This window comes from Cimex lectularius, unplaced genomic scaffold, assembly GCF_000648675.2.
Source record: "Cimex lectularius strain Harlan isolate CLEC.00 unplaced genomic scaffold, Clec_2.1 scaffold46, whole genome shotgun sequence".
Lineage (NCBI taxonomy): Eukaryota > Metazoa > Arthropoda > Insecta > Hemiptera > Cimicidae > Cimex > Cimex lectularius.
Window position 1 is genome coordinate 800,160 of NW_019392654.1, and position 20,946 is coordinate 821,105.

The following is a 20,946-nucleotide window of genomic DNA, read 5'->3' on the forward strand; positions in this document are numbered from 1 at the left end:
GGTATTACAACACCTTCAGAGCTGCAGTTGTGCTCATGGGTCATGGCTCCAGTGACGCTGAGACAAGCTTGTCATGCAGTGCCAATAACAACCTGTTTGCCTTGACCTGAAGTCTTGGTCCACCACACCACTGACCCATATTTTAACATAAGTCTTAAGACGGTGTACAGCCTTTAAGGGCATTTTGGGGTTTAATCCCATTTTTCGCACAAAGCCTTCTGCATCTCCCACAGGCAATTTTGGCTCTCTGGTTGGTTTTATTAAATGTGGATTCCATGTGAGCCGCTGGTCAAGTGTGATCCCTAGATATTTGGCCGCCTGAAAAATGGTGTCAGGATTCCGTTTAGACTTGTAGTTTTTAGGCTTCCTATTGTCCTCTTCCTTGTGAATGGAATCATTATGGTTTTGTGGGGGTAAGCTCCTTCCTTCTCACCACCTGTCAACTAGGGTGAGGGATCGTTGTATATGATCCATCACGATGTTTGCATCATGACCCTTTACTACTACTGCAAGGTCGACCCATAGCCCTAGAAAGTACAAGTTCCAGTGTTTGTAGATGTTCATCTACCAGCATCATCATTCATCCATAGTAGAGTTGAGAGACCCCCCCCCATTTGTGGGCATCCCCTGGCTATCTTAGCCTGGATGGTCGCACTGCCCAAGGTGGATGTGATTGTTCTTTTCCTTGGTCTTACTTCAATCCATTAGCAATGTTTTCCGAGACACCCATGTTTTTGATTGTTCTACATAGAGAGGCTGTGATTGCATTGTTAAAAGCTTACTCTATACCCATAAAAAGGGTAACAGCTATCCCATTGACGTTTGTGAACTTGGACTTGGTTAGGCATTTACATAGATCATCCATGGCTAGCTCTGTGGATATCCCTGTTGGTATGCAAATTGTCGCTTCCTGAGTGGTTTGTTCTTCAGTACTGTCTCTCGAATGTGGTCCTCTACCAGTATTTCTAATGTTTTTAACGTGAATGATGTGAGACCAATAGGTCTATACAAGTTGAGCTAGTAATCGAAGGGTTGCTTGCGACTTGGAAAGGGCTACATATGATTTATAAAAGTTTACACATAACTTGGAAAGGGCTAAATTTGATTTGTAAAAGATTACATTTGACTTGGAAAAAGCAACATTTGATTGTAAAAGGTAAGGAACTAAAGAGGATTTACAAGGAGAGCAATTGACACTAATATTAATAAACATTGTTAAATTTATAATGTATTTAGTTTAAAACAAAATTGCACACTTTTAAGAGAGATAAAAACTTAAATATTATGACTATTTAATGGTAAAATTAAAGTACTAAAAATAAAACAATTCAACTTTGTACTTGTAGTAGTATAGTGGAGCAAAAAATAAATAGTGTTTTTTGTAAACTTTGCTCTATTAATAGACAGCAACAACACAATAGCAAACAGAACAACACCTTTTAATAACTTTTTATTTTTGTGTTTATTCTTCCTTAAAAAATGGATAAATAAAGAAAAAAACATGGTAAATACAGTTTGAATTTTTTTAAATAGTTGAAGCAAGGCATAAATTAAAATTTGGTTGAAATTTTATAAAATAAAATAGGAAGAAAATTTAAGATGACCCAATAACTTTTAACTTGAACTAAACTTGTTCTTAACGACTGGCTGACTATATATTTAACGGTCCAACTATTAGGTTTTAAAAGTACTAATTTTATTATCAAAACTTTTTCACTTTAAAGGAATAGAACAATCCTAAGCATAACATCTCTTACATTACATATGTATTACAATAAAGCCTTACAAATTAAAAAACAAATTGTTTAAGGTAGTACAACTTCTATACTTTGCATTAAAATAATGCCTATTTTCCTACTTAAAGGTATATTAATGAACAATTCTTCAAAGCATGTTGGTTCAATTTTAATGAAGTGAAAATTAAAAATCCACAAATTCAGTTACCTTACAGTTAGAAAAAAATCCACTAATTCTATGCAAAGTATAGCTTGTATATTATTTGCACACTTTCTCAAAAGAATAATGGCCAATATGTCCAGAAAAAAATCTCATTTTTGTTTTTATACCAACTTTCCCTATAAAAACATTTTGTGATAAATACATAATTGAAAGTGAATTATCTGGACAATTTGGCCCAACGGCGAATACTTTTGTCTGCCAATGGTCTGTAGAACAACGTATTAGGGCAGCGGGGCCACCTTACATGGTAAAACCATCAATTTGAAAATCCCCTGTTTTCATTTAATGAATGATTGAGAGGCAATGAATTTTTACCAACAAAAGAAAAAAATCCATTAGAATCCTTTCAATTTTTCATTTCTTTGTCATCAGCTTTAGGTACTCAAGAGCAGCAAGTGCGGCCAAAGCCTGTGCCTCTTTTGGAGTAGCACCGGACCCATGACAAACGGCGACGGGAAATGTTGACAATTGTACCAGGCATTGAGACTTACCTAAAAATAATTTCAACAACCAAAATAATCTTTCCAATACTTATTGTTGAGACATAAACAAACAATGAAAAAATTGTTAAATAAATATAATTGTTGTAAGCAATTACATAAGGTCAAGCAGAATAATTTGATTTTTACTATTTTAATCAATTATACTTTTATTCTAAGGTCTTGGTTGAGTTGAAAAAATATGGTTCAAGTATACAGGGTGTCCCATGGAAGGTGTCTTCTTTAATTTTGGTCTGATTTTATTTATTTATTTTACTTTTTGTTGTGATGCCAAATTTTTAATATTTCATCAGTTCCTTAAATAATTTTTAGTTCATTGTTTTTGTCATAAAATATGTCCTACTTTTGTTTATGAGACCCCCACATTTTTAATTTAGATTGCAAAACTAGAACATTGATTTCCAAGAAAAATTTATTTCACGAGCCCCATGTGCTTTTCTTTAAACCAAATATGGTTGCTGTTTTTATTAATAACACCATTGTTGGCGCCAGCCATCTCATTTTTAAATATACTTTGTTTTGGATTATTGTAATCCCTAATCCTACTCCCACGCTCCTTGCAAACTCAGTCCTGTTCTACTCCTATGATAGAAAGGTACTCACGTCTCTCTTTTCTCATGCTTTTTCTCCCGTATTAATAAAAAGGTCTTTAATCACGCGACCACGAAAAACCCTCTGTGCTGCTGCATCGATCTCTTCCACCTGAATTCATCGGATATTCTGTGACGAAGTCAGAGGAATCGGGCCTGAGCTCCCTACGCTTCTTGCAGCAAGCATCTGAAGGAAGGTTGTAAGTCCCCTATGAATTTCTCCCTTATTTTATTTTAATTTTGAATTTTCTTAAATTTATTTTATTAATGTTTCATTTTTTTTTATAATAATTATTTTTTTCTTACACAGCATTGGCCGTAACATTGGTCCTCCTAGGCCGCATTAAAAAAAAAATAAAAAAATAAAAAATAATATAAAAAAAATAAATAAATAAATTTAATATTGTTTTAATTGATCCTCTTTTCACTAAAAGAGATAAGGCGTGGGACCACCAGCCTTCCGGTAATCCTGTCCTTATCGCCTTCTTTCCCGACAACACAATCCATTTAATTTTAAAAGCAAAAAATTCATTTCGTTATAATTTAAATACTAATCGATTTACAAAGATAACTTTAATTTTTGTTTATTCCTCTTGTCAGAAACTCTTAAAAGAGTGGTCAGTCGATAAATCTGCAATTTATTGTTTGTTTATTTTTTAAATTTCAGTCGTTATTGAGAAAAATAAATTCTGTTGCGTTTTCATTTTGTTCGGTATCATTTTAAAGGAAATTTCATTGCGTTTCTTATACTCTAAAGGATTGTTAATTGTTTCATTTGTATATTAACCTTGTTTATTTCAATACTTTTTAAAAGGATAGTTCCTACTCACAGAAAGCACCTTACTGTGAGTAGGAACTATCCTTTTAAAAAGTATTGAACACCACACTCACTCTATCATTTATCATTTCTATTGTTTATTTCACGTAATCAGAACAATGAGTGAGGAGCCTAGCAAAATTCCGGAACTCACAGGACACAATGCTCAAAATTATGCTAAGCTTAAATCAAAACGTGAGCAGCTATTTACTCGAGTTCAAGCTTATCACGAAACGATGAAAAAGGTGAACAAAACCAATTTCTCAAGCTACGCCCATATATACGAAAAATTAAATAGTTTGGAAGCTAGTTTGGAAACGATTCAAGACAACATCATCGATTTTAACTCAAAACTCCAGTATCCCCAACAGGGACTAGGCATAAATTCTGTTCAAAAATCCTTCGACGATTTATTTTGTGAAATTCGGAGATTATATCTTAGTGTTTCCTCTGCGAGTTCTCCTCCCAAAAATGAAACTCCTACGTCCGGCAACCACTTACCCAATATTCAGTTCCAAACTTTCTCTGGGGTGATGGCAGAATGGCCATCTTTTATTTCTCTATTTAACTCGCTTGTGCACTTTAATAACTCGATCGGGGACACTGAGAAATTTCAATATTTGTTATCAAGTTTAAGAAACGAGGCACTTTCTGTGGTTTCCAGTCTTCATATAAGCCCCGAAAATTACAAACTTGCCTATGATGCGCTCATGGAACAATATCAAAATCCCGACTTCTCGCTTCCATGTATATAAATCAAATTTTGTGCTTTACATCTGCCAAGCAACCTTCTCATGCATCGAAAGTTTCGATTACGGGAGTTGGTAATACCGTTACCAAACCTTTCGGAATTGTTAGTTTGTTACCTGCGTGTTAAAATCTCGTTTTGATCCTCATAGCTCTATCTCTTTGCAAGCCTTAGTTCTTTCAAGCATTACTAATCATATACCTCCAACGACCCTCTCTTCAAACATCCTCGAAAAATTTAAAACAAACGTTTCCAAACTCCAGGTCCAATTGATCTCCTTCTTGGGGTAGACCGATTTTCAGACATCATAAAAGAAAACAGTCCCATAATTTCTGGTGAACCATGTGTGATGGAGACCATATTCGGTTGGATAATATTTGGAAAAGTTTCTCGTCAAGCAATTCACCCGAAAGGGCGGTTATCAATGCGGCATTTAGTGATAACACTTTACGAAAATTTTGGGAAATAGAGGAAGTAAAGGTATCCAGTCCCATGAACCCTCTCGATGTTTACTGTGAAGAATACTTTCAGTTGACCACGTATCACGATAAGTCTGGCCAAACAACCATTATTGCAAAATTTGACCCCGTATGACCATAGGATGCATTTTAAAAATCCGGGATTGTCGTCTTTTCAGGACCAAAACGAGTACAATAAATCCAGCCTTCTTTGATAGTTTGATAGGCGAAGGTGCTGAATGCATTTTATTTTATAATGAAATAATTTATTTACCCTTTAAAATACAGGCTATTGTAGATTTAGACTTATCGAATGGAAGTGTTAATACCTAGGAAAACACTCATTTTGTTAACTTCTATAAAAATTACAATATTGTACCCAGATCAATGCAAAAAATAATTAAAAATGATCTAGTTTTGAAACCCGAAATAAAAAATGGGAATCTCATTTAATAAAAGTTAAGCGTTTTTTTAACAACCAAAACGTTATTTCAGGAACCAATAAAACATCTAAAAACTAGACTTCATAACGAAAATGTTAAAATAAGATTCGTCAAAATCAATCCAAAATTAAGGAAGATAGTGGGGGTAGATATCTTATGGGGGCACCCTGTCTATTGATGCAAAACAAGTTTCTATTGCTGATGATAAATGACAGTTTTATGTTCAACATTACTGATAAACAAAAATCATTTGCTATCAATTTTTAAAATTAAATCTTTATCTCAAAACTAAAATTCAATGTAACTGATGTTTTTGAACTTTAATGTCAAGTTTACCAACCTGTCATTGACTTTTCTTCAATGTCAACAAATGCTACCACAAATTCTTGCTCAGCCCCAATTTCCTTAAGAAATTGAACATAGTTGATTTCAGATGAAAGCGTTATATTCTGTAAAGATTATCTGCATTAACACATGTATCATTCAGGATAATTTAATTAATTACAACATATAATTGCATGTTGCCAACACACCTGCAATTCATTTAATTTTGGTCCTTCAGATGATTTGAGATTTTTGTGGAACTGGGATATTTTGATAGTTTGTTGTGGAGTTAAAGTCGATATCTTGGACGTCCTCAAATCCTCCCATTCGGAAATATTATTTGAAGAATCCATATAACGGCGAGCCAACTGTAATATAAAAAATAATACATTTTTGAATAAAGAACTATTGGTTATGTCAATGTCTAATTATGACAATCTTACCAGCTCATCATCATCCAGGCCTTCATTCCAGTGAGGCGAATTTTTGTCAAAAGGAATGCTTTTCAATCTGTGCCACATATTTTGGGCAGCCAACCTTTTGGCGATTTTCTTTGATTTACCAGTACCTATCAATTACAATTAAATCAGTGCTATATTTTTGAAATATGAAATCTAGAATAACAACTTCTCTCACAATAAATTGTAGGAATTTTTGAGCTTTTTCTTAAAAGTTGCTCATGTAATTGCAGTCGGGTTTCTTTTATGCAACTTAACATCCAGTTTGCAATGCTTGAAATGAAAATAATAACTAGTTGTTAAGAGCCATAAAAGAAACCCGATCCTCTCATGTTTACTTTTGAGCACTTTCATTACGGCTGTGATTTGTAAAGTCTCTCTCAAGGTACAGAACAAATTTTAATTACTTTTTTCTTCAAAAATTGTAAAAAAAATCCAAAAGGTCAAATCAAAAAGTGGTCGTTACAGTAATGTTACCAAATTTATAACTAAACTAAACTCTAAAGGCCTGACTGTAATTCGATTCCAAGAGTACCCTGAACACCCTACAACAAGCTTTGAAACAGGGGGGGGGGAGCAAGAAGAAGTATGTCCTTCTGGAACAACATCCATATATAGGGAGAGTTTAGTGCGTAGTTCCAGAATAACAGCCATGATGAATCTGTTCAATACATTTTTTATTCTATTAGTAGTTATGAGTTATTTAGTCATGGTTGGCTGGACAAGTCAAACAATGTCATTTAAGTTTAATTTTGCTCTAAATGCTACTTGAGAATATGATGGTACATTTAATATGCTAAACAGAAACCAAATTTTTTTAAATAATTGTACAAATAAAATATTATGCACAAGCTTTTAAATAAATAAATCATCAATATATTATTTATTACATATACATAAACATACCAGTTTCCTTGTGTTTAAAGACGACACATGAAATAGTGAACTGCCTTTCATGAGGAAGACCCTCCTCAAACTCAGTTTTATAGGCTGGTGGTGGCCATCTCCTTGACATGCAAAGCTCTTGTAAAAGCCCTATTGGGTTTCCCACCGAGCTCCTTAGAAATGGTTTTCCCTTAGTAAATGAAACTGTAAGTTATTTAAATGTTATTTACTTAGGATCTTGAATTGGAGGATTTGGTAAGACTGTTCCATCCGCATTTCCTGTGAGACAGTCAAGAATCGATTTTGCTGCTGAATGCTTAGCCTCTTTTTTTGATCTACCCGTACCCATTGCTAAAAGGTTAACATTTAATGAGTGTTCAAAGAGACAAAGCCTGAAATAAAAATCAACCCACCAACCGAGTCACCTACAGTGACCCTGTAGCGGAAAGTCGGCTCGTGGATGGCACCTTCTACCTGTACCAGTTCATATTTTGGTATAGTCCCTCTCCTACTCAGTAGTTCCTGAAGGACAGACACCGGGGTCTTTGATGGCATAGATTGTAACTCCTAAAAACTAATGCAATTAATTTCACAACAAACTGACAAAAAACATTACCATTTTAACAGCTTCCTCTAACGGCTGCATCTCTGCATGTTGCAATCTGTGATGCCGTATGTTACATCTTTTCAAATCCAATGGCAATGAATTAGTTATAACAGTCGGAGGTCCATTTGTTTCTTCAATTTTTGTTACAGTCGGTCTATTCAGTTCCTAAAATCAATAAACAAAATGGAAAGGTTTTCTTTAAACTATAAACATAATTAATTGTTCTCCCAACATTAACCCCCTTCCAAATGTCAAAACCAAAAATCCCCAGTTCTAAGCTTGGCTGGAAGAAATGCAGTCTGATGTTCGATTTTCACTCCCAGTCTCTTATAAAAGATACCTAGGATCAGAAGGAAATCCAGGAGGGCACGAATAGGGGGTTTCCTTGCAGATTCGTAAGTCAACTGTCAACGATCTGCTGATGCCCTATTGAATTTTCAACAGCACCAGGTAAGTTTTCACTAGTTGAATTAGACAAATCCTGAACATCAAATTAATTTGAGAGTAATATCAACAAGTATTCATTCGGACTTGAAGATGACAAAATGGAGGAAACTAATGGGAACCCATAATTACCAAGGATTTTTAGGCTTAGCAAAGTCACAATATTTTTGGGATAAACAGGGAATTGAATGAGAAGTTTGTGGCATGGGCGATCGAAGTCACGGTAGCTCAAGTGGTAGAGCAGTGGCGTATTTAGCCTTAAATCGTGGGTTTGAATCCCACCTGAGACACAAATTTTTCATTTCAAATATATTGTGTATAATTAATTGAGTAATTATTACTCAATATTTTTATTCAATAAAGAATATATGCAACTTCAACAACCTTTCCACCTGGTCAATAAATACTACAATATTTGTAAACAAAAACAAGAATTAATGTTTTAGTTGATAACTCCAACTAAAACATATTAATGTAATAATTACTGAAAGATCTGTACTTCACTAACATCTCCCTGTGGCCACTTCAAGTTCACCAAGAATCTAAACGATTACATGTAATTTGAATATAAGGCAAAAAGAGGGGAATTTGAAAAGTAGGTTGAGATAATGAGTTGATAATGAGTGGGTATGACCAAACAACCACTAGAGAAGTAAATTCAAACACTGCCAACTTAAAGACAGCTCTGAATTGCAAGACCTAATTAAACAAGTTGGGAATTCTTCCTTGCATTCCACGACATACACAGTACATACTATTTGTTAACAAATAGGCAGCTCTTAAGTCTTTACACCCCAACAACTTCAAAAGGCCGGCCTGTCAGTTTTGCCTGAACAGAGGCCATTGATCGAATGAAAAATCAATCGTCCATCCATAGGCCTGTAGCTAGCACAGGCAAGTTGGAATATGAGTGGGGGAAACTGAAAAGCAACGGCCACTTTTCAGTCCTTTTCTATTGCCTGTGATGTAAAGTTAAAGTTATTAACTTAAGTAATCAAATTATTCTGTTAAATACATGGGTCAGGATGGTAGAGAAGCTCTCACATATCAAGAGCAATGTATGGCCATCAGGAGGACCTGATTTATAGAAGGGTCGTCGTCCTCAACTGATTAAGAATGGGCCATGTGAAGTTGATACATGGGCACTTCCTTTTGGGCCAAGCCTGTATGCAGAAATCTCAATGTGTCCTACCTAATTGCTACTGTGAATCCCACAAAATAAAGAGAAAAAAGTAGAATGAACTACCAGGCTCATTAGGAATATTTTTTTAATTTAAATGCTCCAAACTTAAAAACAGTTAAATTTATTAGTTACGTGAAAGTTATAAGGTTTTTTTTTTCTGCAACGAAGGAATTTATTCTGCCACTTCCCACATAGCAACTAATGGCACTTAGCTTCATGTAATACACTTATTACTTACTATTAATTTTATAGACATTTTTTATCCAAATTTTTTATTTTTTTTCTTTGTGTCGCCACATCTAATATATCTATTGGGGGAATATCCAATTGTTGACAACAATATAAATATAAATTAGCACAAATATTCCTGATCACTCACAATACTTTCCATCAATTATTTACTGTTTCAAATAAATGAACAAAATAAATTTCTTAGTTTCATATGAGTGAAGTGAACAGGAATGCCACTCGATATGAGAGCGGCAGCAAGTATTTGGGTTCCCTGTTCCGATTTTTGGAAGAAACAGGGTTGTTTTATTGCATATCATAATGATAATGTTGTGTATCTTGTGACACACACACACACACACGCGTGTGTGGAGAGTAAAGGTATTTATTGATGTGAATGTGTAGTATGAGGGCTGATGGAAGAGTATCGAGTGTTCCCCTACCCTGACTGATTGCATAGTATGTAAATGCGTAAGTGTTAATGGATTTAAGAACTGCGCTTGCTGTGTGCTGAATTGACCTAGCTGCTAACAGCACCCAGAGCCAACCTCGGTTAAGTATGAACTGACATTCCAGCCGAAATATGTATGGCCCCTTCAGTCCAACTTGCTGCTATCTGTTCTGTAACTGACAGACCTGTTGGATCGTTTATGGAGGCCCTTAAGGAAATGCGCATCTGATTACTTCTCAATTACAATTCTTTTAGCCACAACAATAAAGATTTAAAGGACCACATGAACAAAAACAAAAATAACATTGATCTCCGTAAAGCTGTATGAACATTTTTAATAAAATTGTTTACTAGAATTTAATTTTTAATTAAGGGAGTCAGTGTAATTAAAGTAAGAACGAACATGTTTCGACAATGCAAAACAAATGTGTAGTCTGCAGTGTTTAATTAATAATTAAATTATTAAAACCATTACGTGACAACACCAGTTATATTTTAATTATTATTTTTTTATTAAATCAATTTCTAAAGGAGTGAAATAATGAGCGGTTAAACTAAAGAAACTCCATTAAAAAAAGTCCATAAAACTAATAAAACTGAAGCATTGTACAAACGATGCATATCGCCAATTAAATGTAAAAAGGGGCAAACATTCCGATTCATAAATAAAATATTTTAATATATAATAAAATCAAATTAAATGAGAAAGTAAGTCTAACGAAACCTTGAATGTTTCAGTCATTCTCCCCCTCATCGAGATGCTATATGGTGTGTGTGGGCTTACCGCATTTGCCATTTGTCGTTGGCTTTCACGCCTTTTCAGAGTTTCAACGGTCGAATGTATTTTCTTTGAGTTTTTTTCACAGTCCGGACTGAAAAAAAAAGAAATCCCCCGGTTCAGGGGATTTTCGTACAGATAGAAAATTGGCCGAAACCAAATCACCACTTCTTTTTAGTTGGAGTCCAATTGATTACGCTCTAGCTGGAGAGGGGAGGAAAAACAAGGCCTTCCACCCGTCATATTGTTCCTCCCAACTTCAAAACCGCCTTTTTCTTCATCTTTTTTTTAATTTCTTGAAAAACTTAGTTTGTTCATTGAAATTCTGGGACTCTAAGAAAAATTTCTGTTGTGGTCCGTATTTGGCTGCCAAGTTTGCAACTTATCGCGCACTATGAGTGCCAAAATATTTTTTGTTAACAATTGTTGGATTCGTGAAGAGCAGTCAAGAATGAAGAAGTTTTGAAAAACACCTTTTTCATTTTTTTTTTTTTTTTTGTCGATGTTTCGATCTTTATTCATCTTCAGGGTGAATTACAAAACGTATATTGTTTTGCAAAAATACTATACAGATGTAAATATAGAATTTGAACCCGAGAATATCATACTCACATAATTTGTGGTGTTATATTGGTTTGTGTGAAATAGTTATGTAACGTGAATTTGTATTCTGTTATTTTTATATGGTTGTGACAGGGTGGGGGACGCGGTAAATGTGGGAAATTTTCTTGATTACGATTTGAGCTTGAAAGGAACCACAGTTTTTTCGATAATTATTTACACAACACATCTGCCAACTGAGGATTTTTATTGCATTACACTTGATGGTTTTTTAATACTCTTTTCTAACCAGGTAAAAAAAACCTTGATGGTGACTTATAATACCAGATTATCTTGGGAAATTATTTAGCTTTGTGCTTGCTAGAAGGCTGAATGGGACTTTAAATTCACCTTGGAAATATAAATTTAACACTGACACTACAACTTAGACTAGTTAAAATTTATTTTTTCCTTTTTTACTTATTGCAGTATGATCTACTCTTTTTCACTTAATCACACTTCTACTAAAAAAAATTATATTACTTTTTAATACTTGCACGAGATTTGAATTAAGATTACGAAGAAGATAGCACATATCAACACATGACAAGTTCATTCTGGTATTAATTTATTTGATTACCTTAAACTCCTTATTTACTTATTTAAAATAAAAATAAGCTCTGCCCATCATACTTATTTATTATATTTTATTTTAATTCTTCCCGTAGTTTAAACCACAAATTAAACCTTGATCGCCTTTATAATAAATATTTTTAAAAAAATTATAAATAAAAAAGACTAAAAAAAATTCATGTTACATAATAAAAATGTAGTAAAAATATTTCTATAGCCTCGGTAAAATAAAGTAAAAAATTAATTTCCAATTAACATTATTTTCATTAAAAAAGAAGGTATTTTTGCTTATGAACGAATCCTTTTTTATCGATAAGGGTATTGTGAATTATTAGGAAATAATCGACATTACTTATTGGAGAACGTGAACGAATCCCATCCAACAGCCTCAAGAAACCTCCCTCGTCGATTATTTTATATTTACAAATTACATTTTCTTCCTGTAGAAGTTGTCTCGAGGATTGAATCTGCGTTTTTTCAGGATGGATCAGTCACGAAATCGGCTCAGGGCCCGATTGTGAGAGGCTTTTATGGGATTCTTTTATGCGAGATCCTTTCCCAGGATCGAAAGAGAATGCAGGAAGACAGGGTGAGGGGGTTCCTCGGGGACTTGGGCAAGTCGACGATGCGGGGGATCAGGAGGTGCCCCAAGTGTGGCACTTTCAACGGCACCAGAGGGCTCAGTTGCAAGAACAAGTCCTGCAACGCCGTTTTCAAGGAAGCCGGGATCAAGAAGAAGACCCTGGATGTCGTCAAGCTCCAGACGGGCACATCCACTCAGGTCACTTGACATTTGTTGTCTTTTTTACAAATCTCTAATTTCCTGCCAGAATGGGGACGTTCTCGTGCCCATTCAATTCATTTTTTTCCTGTCTATTCCCAGAAAAATATAATGCTAACATCCTCAGTTATCGTTCGTCTGTTTCCTTCTTGACTGTGCCGCCATCCTTTATCTATAGCTGCTTTTCCAATCCGTCAAAATCAGTAAACGCGAGAATTACTTGCAAAACGGATGTCTCGGGTTAATCATTTTCCACAAGGCAAAACAAGGTGAACCATCGGTTTGCATGATGTAGGTGTATTGGTAAGAGTGTAATATACCGCGCCCTTTAAGAGCTGTTGTATCTCCTGTTCTGTGCCTATAGCACACCGGTAAGTCCTATTTCATCATGGATTATAATTAGTAGGCCCGGTTTCATTGGTTGAATCTCTTCTACAGCACATTGTACATCCCAAACCACTTCCTCCTGCAGGCAAGTGTAGCACCACAGTTTGTTAATAGGTGTGTTGGTGTCCCCTCTGCCTCTTTGCAGAATCTGCATGTGCTGTCTTGGATAATTCCAATCTTCTTTAAATGTCCATTTTTAGCTTGCAGTGTCCTGTTAAGAATCCTGTTAGGATTCACAGTTTTTTCCTGCTTCCTATAATACATTCTTTCACTTCTTTCCTAATGTAAATCGTTGGATTGTTTGTGCCCAATGAGTGAAATCCGTTGTTCCTTCATTTTCTTTTTGTTCTGTCTAAGGTACTCATTGATAGTGTTGGTTCCTGTGCCACAGATGGGCTCGGGTCGTACCAGTGTAGAGCAGCCCCTTTCCTTGCTTTCTTGTTGCCTTCTACTCCCATGTGTCCTGGGACTCAGCAGAGGCTGACTTTGTTCTGCATACCTAATGTTTAATTTGGTTTTGCAGTTCAACACCATCTTTGAACTAATGATATTTGAGCTTAGTGCTTTGATGGCTGTTCGGTTTACATGATACACATATGCCATTCACATCTACAACTACTGCAGCATCATCGTTTGCTATCATGGCGGTACTTTACGTTAAGAATAAAAAGAAAAACAAAAGAAGAAAATGCCACATTTCCTTCTATGTTTCCTCTATCTTGATCTTGTCTGTATATATAAAACTGTTCTGTGACTGACTGACAGACAATGCACAGACCGAACCGCTGGTTTTAAAGGGCTGAAATTTTGACAGTGCATCCTTATAATGAAATGGATAGCTGCTAAGAAAGGATATTTTATAATTCCATCCCTAAGGCGGTTATATGGACAATTTTTTACCATGTACAGACCGAAGTGAACTGATGAAGAGAAGAATTTGAAAAACGAGTCATTATATTAGAAAGCCATACTAGTGCATTGCATTAGGAAGGTATATTAAAATAGTGTCCTGTATGGACAAAGTCTCAGGTAAAAGCTAGTTATGATGATCTTTAGCATCCTACAAAAATTGATAACTCTGATACATCTTCAGTATTGTGTACTTGGCACCTGCTAGAGGGCTTCATCTGAGAACTGAATTTGATGTGTCCATAATCAATCAGTAGACTCTCGTTATCCGTGGGAAATATGTACCAAGCATCACTGTGGATTATGAGCACCAAGGACTACTACTACTGTACAAGCACTACTACTGTTATACTATTCAAATCACTTAATGGATTAGCCATGTTTGGAATTCCACTTTTTTTTTTTTAAATTATAAATGTAAAAGTTCGATACATGCAGAGTTTTGCACATAACTGCTATTTCACAGAATTATGAATTGTTTAGCTTTGTAGTTTGATCATTTTGGATCATTCTCATTTGCCTAGCCTTGCCGGTTTGGTCTGCCAGAGTGTTTAGGCATTTTGCCTACTTCAGTGGGGTATTTGGATTATCATGCTACAGATTAAACATGCTGTTGTGGATTAATTTGTTTTATAATTGATTGTTTTTCTTACTTTAAAGGCTTCCACTGATTTTATTTGCAGATTTTTTCAGTACGAGTTTGGGACAAAGGGCCTGACTATCGTGGTTTCGTCCAATTACCACAAGCAGAACAGAATATTGTGTCTGCGCTTTGCTTTGTGGACTCCTGCCAACGTCTGTTCAACATGAATATTCTCAAATGCCACGTAAGACATTGATTTACACCTTTTTAACTTAAGTGCAATTTACATCTTTTACTCAGGAGCGGCAAGCTATGCAGGTCACACACTGTTCGCACGTACAGCTGGCTATGCGGTGTTGTAACAATGCACAAATCCTTAGAATAGAAAATGAAGCCATACAATCCCCTAGTATACCAGCAGAAATGAAAGAGGTATGATGTGAGCAGAAATGATCCCTTTAATCTCCTTACAGAAGTAAAGAGAATATGGAGACTTTCTGCACCACACTTTAAAAATAAATAACTTAATAACAAGTAGTAAGTAATAATAAAAACTGATTGATTAATTACTAGCACCACTATTTTAGTTAAATTAATTATACTTTTTATCTAAGAAATTGGTTGAGATGGAAAAAATCTAGTGTCAAGAGTGGGATTCGAACTTATGACCTTCGGCTCAATACATCGCTACTCTAACCTTGTCATGACAGCTCAAATGGTTAGAGCAGCAGCATATTGAGCCGAAGTTAGTGAGTACGAATCCCACTCTTGCCACTGACTTCATCTCAACTAAGACCTTAGAAAAAAGTATAATTAAATAAAATAATTAATACAGTCAATTATAACTACTAAATACATATATGGATTATATTTTAGAGTATTTATGAATTAGCTAATGAAATGCCTGGGCCACTTGTTCAGAGGATTTCAAAAAATACAATGGCTGTAAAATGTAAGGTGACAACAAAACACCCCCTGGGTTATCTTCATGTTACATTTTTTATATGCAACAAATCTAAAGAAAGTCAATATGTTTGCCATTGTACACCTTTAAAAGTAAGAGTCCACATTTTTATTATTCAATGTATGAATAAACTGTATTAAAATAATTTTTTTCAGAGTCCTGGTAAGAGTAATGTTGATAAACCTTGTGTACATTATTTCGCATGTATAGCTGCATTTTTGAGCGATGAAAAGTATACAGAAGAATTTTCTGCTTATATAGTAAGGGAAAAACCGATTGAGACTTTTACAATTGAAATAAGCCATGAAGGTAGAAATAATTCGTTTTCCTAGTTGATTTGTATAATCTCTTGTTTTGTTTTAAAGGAGGTGAAGTTGACGAACGCAATCCGTTGGTGACAATTTTAGGCAATACAATCAATCAAGACGATTGTGAAGAGGTGAAAGATTTATTACTTCCTGATATCGCCCAGGTGGGAATTACCTATCTTAAATAATTGCAGAGCTATTTTACAAAAAAGTTCTCATTTTAAGGATTTAGAAAGGTTGACATCTGTTGATGTGGGACAAGATTTTGAAAGTCTTGATCAACATACACTTGAATCTATGATCAAAGTAGGAGATGAGAAAAAATCCAAGGTCAGTTCTGACAATTAAATTCATTAATTAATTAAGTAATAATTTGTTTTATTTCTTTTCTCCAATAAAGCCATCAAGAAAAAGAAGAAGTATTCATAAAACAGCACCACTCAAGAAGAGAAACAGGAAAGGTTTACCCAAGGAAATGCTAATAGAAGGTATGTTCTTATATTTAAAATAATATACTATTGTTTAAACTTGTAGCATTTCAAATTTTACGAATTTTAATTAATTAATATACACTGATGGACAATTTTAACACATCACTCACTTTATTTAGTTTAAAATTAAATCCATTATCTTTCTGTACTAGTTACAAGTATTTGGGAGCTATCGTAGTAATAATAAAAAGTTAATAATGCTTTACACAAAAATTAGCATTATTCCTTTCCATTCTGCTGCGCCTAAAGATCACTTTCAGTTAATCTTTTTCCTTCATTGATTTCATTTGATATTATTCTTATTCTTAAACCTTTTTCAATGGCTCGTCAAGCTTTTCAATGAATATGATAGTGTCAGGGTCATAACATTATTAGAGGAAGGATACAGCCAATGCGAAGTCGCCAGTAGACTAAGTGTAAATCATTCTACAATATGAAGAGATCTTTGGTGCTTCAGAGAAACAGGGCTTCACTCTAGAAGGTGAGAACAGGTCGACCTAGGTCTATGGTGAAAGAAATGATAGATTTATCCATAAAATAGGCTCCAGAAACCACATAATTAAGAGAAATAAGATAAGAAATAATAATAATAAGATAAGACAGGGCCGAAATTTCCTCCAGAAGTAAGAAGAAGGCTCAATGAAAATAATCTCAGAGCCCGACACCCATCTCGTGAACCTCTTCTTACGACAGCTTAGAAAATGGCTAGGCTTCAATTTACAAGGGAACATGTGAATTGGACATTGGAAGATTGGGGACGTTCTCTTTACAGATGATGTAAGAGTTGGCCTTCATATTGGTATAATTTCATATAGAGATGCTCAGGAGAAAGATACACCCCATGCTGTATGGTTCTTTGGATGGCTTTCCCATTACAAGACACATTTGCCCCCACATCGATGAGAGATTCGTGGGAATGCAGAATAATGTTAGGCCCCATAGAGCATGTATTGTGAATGAATATCTTAATGAAGTTGGAATTGAGTGCTTGGTTAGCAACTTGAAGTCCAGATTTGAACCCAGTCGAACACATTGGGACCAACTTAAGCGATGAGTACGAAGGAGAAACCCAGGTCCTGACACCCTAGAAAGTTAGAAATGGCTGTTCTTGATGAATGGGAAAGAATTCCTCAGGTTTTTATCAGAAATCTTTTCTGAGGAAAGGCATTTAACGGACGTGATTGATATTGTGCTTGAGGTGGAGATGCTCGGGGGGATTAAGGGGATAAAAGTTTTATTTTACATTTTTATTTGTTTTTTATTTATTTTTTAATTATTATTTGGAGATCATGAGATGCAGTCTGGTGTGATGTAGGTTTAGAAAATATTTTCTTTATCGTGTCAACGTTTGATCTTTATTGAAATCATCTTCTTGGCCTGCGATTTATAAACACTGTTTAAATTATTTATATGTTTATAAATCCCAGGCCCTGAAAATGATCTCAATCAAGATCAAAACGTTGGCACGTTTTTCTAAACCTACATTTCACCATACTACATCTCACGATCTCCAAATAATCATTAATTAATGGTCACTAAACACTACACATTTATTTCTCAAATTTATTTACTCAATATTTTTTAAATATAATTAAACATTTCCTTTTTAAATGTCTTATTTTTAGAAGCAAACCTATTTTTGGCATGCATATGAATAAACTTAAATACATTAAAATTTAATGTTGGTGCATTTATTTTGTCCATCAGTGTATTATACTGAGCACCCTGAAGGTTAAAAAAATGTATCTGATTAGACACCAATTATAGCTAACTGTGTACTGTTCAATTTAATTCACAAGCTTTTGTTACAAAGTTTTATGTTTTACTTAAATCTAGCATATGCACTATAATTAAATATAAATGTTAGGTATTCATTACTACAATTTCCTACTTTTCCATCTATCTTCCAATTAATTAATGTACTAATTTTAGTAGAGCACATAGATGAGAGTAAAGTGAGTTTGAGTTTCTTGGAATGGCTTGCATCAGTGACGGAACGGATAAATCAGACAATGCATTACCAGTTTAGTGGAAAACCTGAGCCTTTGGTGTTCCATGCTCCACATGTAAATAAGAATTATATTTTAAAAATTATATTTAATGGTTGTTTCAAACTAATTTTTCTTCCTTTCTCAAATGTGTTAGGAATTTTTTGAGTGTTTGATTTCACGATTTGTCTCGACATCTATCAATTCCAAGCGTAAAAGGCTGCCAAATTTTGTGACTACATTCACCAGGAAGAATGCCACTCCATTAGGAACATTTCACAATTATACCTGGCATATAACAAACATGCTGCATGCCAAAGCAATGTTTGACACTCCTCTGGTAAATATCAAATATTACTTAACAATTATTAAATTATTAAATTGTTATTATGTATTATCTACCCCTTCAAAACTAATTTAAAAATTTGTTTATATATATATATATATCCTTTCCACCACCCCGCCGTTCCTGAGGAAGACCCCATACCGGCGGATTTATATATATATATAAATATATATATATATATATATTCTTTTTTTAATTTATTTTCTTTTATTTTTTTAGATGTCACTCAACAGCCAAAGAACGTTTGTTCAGAATTCTGCTGGCTCATATGACGAGCTAAATCAAAAGGACATTGTCGAAGGCTTACCGAGGATGGAAGGCCAGTCAGCCATAAGACCTACTGAGTATAAGACTTTTTTAAAAATTGGTAATATGTCTCCCGATCAAAGTGAACCCTCGATACTTTCCATCGATTGGACACCCAACGTACTTCCACTTTCGAAAATAGGGGAATTAAAAATAACTCTAGAATATGGACACTCCAAACACCCCCCTTAACTAAATCTCTCTAAACTAAAAGTTTGAGTTTTTATCGACCTGACAGAATCACATTAGAATTAGAGGTATCTTCTTCATAAGGTCTTTGTGATGAAGCAGACTTTTTATGGGTTCACCAAGCTTTCGCGATTTATATTGCATTCTCAGAGCCTATTTATTGAAAAATAAATATGTTAACAGAGTCTTCATATCTCACTGTAACTCTGTTAATGTATGTATTTTTCAATAATTAGGCCGTGAGGATGGCATTATAAAAGCTGAAAGCTTGGTGGTCCCAAAAAAGAATAATTCATCACAAAGTCCTTATGAAGATACCTCAAAAAATTCTAATGAAATCTCTCATAGCATCAATGGTTATTTTATTTTTTGATTGTCCTGCTCCGTGTAAACCAAGGATTGAGTCATTATAATTGTTCAGGAAAGTTAGAAGGAATAAAACAACATTTAATATATTCTTTAACATTGATTTAATTGGGATTTGTATTATTTTAATGCGGTATTTTTTGGTCTGTTTATTGAGAGATTATCCACTGATAGAATTCAAAACTCAATTACAATTATTAACAGACTAGTTAATGTGTGAGCTTCTTAGTCTTAAATAATGTTCCTTTCATCTCCTTGATTGATACCTAATTATTTTTTGTTCTTTTGTTGGTTTGTTTTTAGTTTAACAATGTGTTATGTAATTGATAAAAATGTAAATTATTTTAAGTTTAAATATATTCATTGATAGTAATTGTTGATTATGAAAAATAGCTTTCATACAAGATCTTTTTTTAATAAACCTTCTTGGACAATGTCTATTGTATTGTGATTTTTTTACGGAATGAAAAAAGTGATTCTGTTTTTACAGTGTGAGGTATATAGGTAGATCTGATAGACCCTTAATCACTTTATTAGGGGTGAGATTTGACATTATTTCTTGTACTCTATTAAGTGGCACCCAAAGACAAGCTTGCCTCAGTGTTGCTGGACTCTTTGGGATGAATCCAAAGTCCACTGACTCTAAACTTAGGTAAATATGCTACAGTTTTCCTCTGAAATCATAGCATTTGAACACTGTGCCAGGGAAATAAAAAGGCTACGACTTCATTCCCTGAGTATAGCCATCTTCTCTGACAGTAAGGCAGCTCTAAAAAAAGCACCCTAGTGGCCCTAGCCTCATGCCACAAAAGAGAATACATCTTAAAATGTATACTTAATGAGTCCAAAATTTGGTGGAATAATACCACAGGCATGATGCACACAAAGAGATTCATATAAGGGCCATCTGCAAAACTTGCAAAGGACTGGAAGGCAACTGCAACTGAACCAGATTCTGGTTGGATTCCTGACCAGGTCACTGCCACCCAAGAAGGCACATGCACCGGATAGGAGTACAGACAGAAGAAACACTGCCTTGTTGCTGTCTCTTTTATCGCTATCCCTATTACAAAAAAAAGTTACGTCGTCCTCCTTAACCAGTGGAAAATACTTGGGTTGTAAATGAAAGAAAAACTATTATAATAACACTTTATTAACATTAATATACAATATTTTACAATTCAGACTCATCTGAACATAGTTATAATATTATAAAATTAAAGCCTGGAATGGAAATTATTTAAATATAGATAAATAACTTAACAAAAACTAAAATTCAATT

General features: G+C 34.4%; 2 protein-coding genes across 3 annotated transcripts; one reads left to right on the plus strand and one right to left on the minus strand.

Annotated features, from left to right (window-relative positions):
- Positions 1–1,521: 1,521 nt before the first annotated feature.
- On the minus strand, positions 1,522–11,077 carry LOC106672908 (interferon-inducible double-stranded RNA-dependent protein kinase activator A homolog). Its single transcript, XM_014404712.2, has 9 exons — positions 10,820–11,077; positions 7,799–7,954; positions 7,596–7,749; positions 7,413–7,533; positions 7,204–7,355; positions 6,283–6,407; positions 6,049–6,207; positions 5,856–5,964; positions 1,522–2,450 (listed from the first exon to the last, which is right to left on the minus strand). The coding sequence occupies exons 1-9, from the start codon at positions 10,889–10,891 to the stop codon at positions 2,314–2,316; spliced, it is 1,185 nt and encodes a 394-aa protein (XP_014260198.1). The 5' UTR covers positions 10,892–11,077; the 3' UTR covers positions 1,522–2,313.
- Positions 11,078–12,385: 1,308 nt separating this feature from the next.
- LOC106672919 (uncharacterized protein C2orf42 homolog) lies at positions 12,386–20,056 on the plus strand. Of its 2 annotated transcripts, none has more exons than XM_014404727.2 (11): positions 12,386–12,827; positions 14,807–14,950; positions 15,007–15,138; positions 15,583–15,762; positions 15,826–15,979; positions 16,036–16,142; positions 16,204–16,308; positions 16,379–16,466; positions 18,402–18,535; positions 18,615–18,797; positions 19,023–20,056. In XM_014404727.2, exons 1-11 carry the CDS (start codon positions 12,621–12,623, stop codon positions 19,299–19,301), a joined length of 1,713 nt encoding a protein of 570 aa, XP_014260213.1. In that variant the 5' UTR covers positions 12,386–12,620; the 3' UTR covers positions 19,302–20,056. The 2 variants fall into 2 exon arrangements, with proteins under 2 accessions (XP_014260213.1, XP_014260214.1); XM_014404728.2 differs by having other exon boundaries at positions 18,405–18,535.
- The last annotated feature ends 890 nt before the right edge of the window (positions 20,057–20,946 follow it).

Coding starts and splice junctions, on each gene's coding strand:
- LOC106672919 (XM_014404727.2), top strand. CDS start 12,621: ATGCAGGAAGACAGGGTGAGGGGGTTCCTCGGGGACTTGGGCAAGTCG. Junction 16,143..16,203: donor TACTTCCTGATATCGCCCAG/GTGGGAATTACC, acceptor TCTCATTTTAAG/GATTTAGAAAGGTTGACATC. Junction 18,536..18,614: donor TGGTGTTCCATGCTCCACAT/GTAAATAAGAAT, acceptor CAAATGTGTTAG/GAATTTTTTGAGTGTTTGAT.
- LOC106672908 (XM_014404712.2), bottom strand. CDS start 10,891: ATGGCAAATGCGGTAAGCCCACACACACCATATAGCATCTCGATGAGG. Junction 7,356..7,412: donor CCTCCAATTCAAGATCCTAA/GTAAATAACATT, acceptor ACCATTTCTAAG/GAGCTCGGTGGGAAACCCAA. Junction 5,965..6,048: donor CAAAATTAAATGAATTGCAG/GTGTGTTGGCAA, acceptor TAATCTTTACAG/AATATAACGCTTTCATCTGA.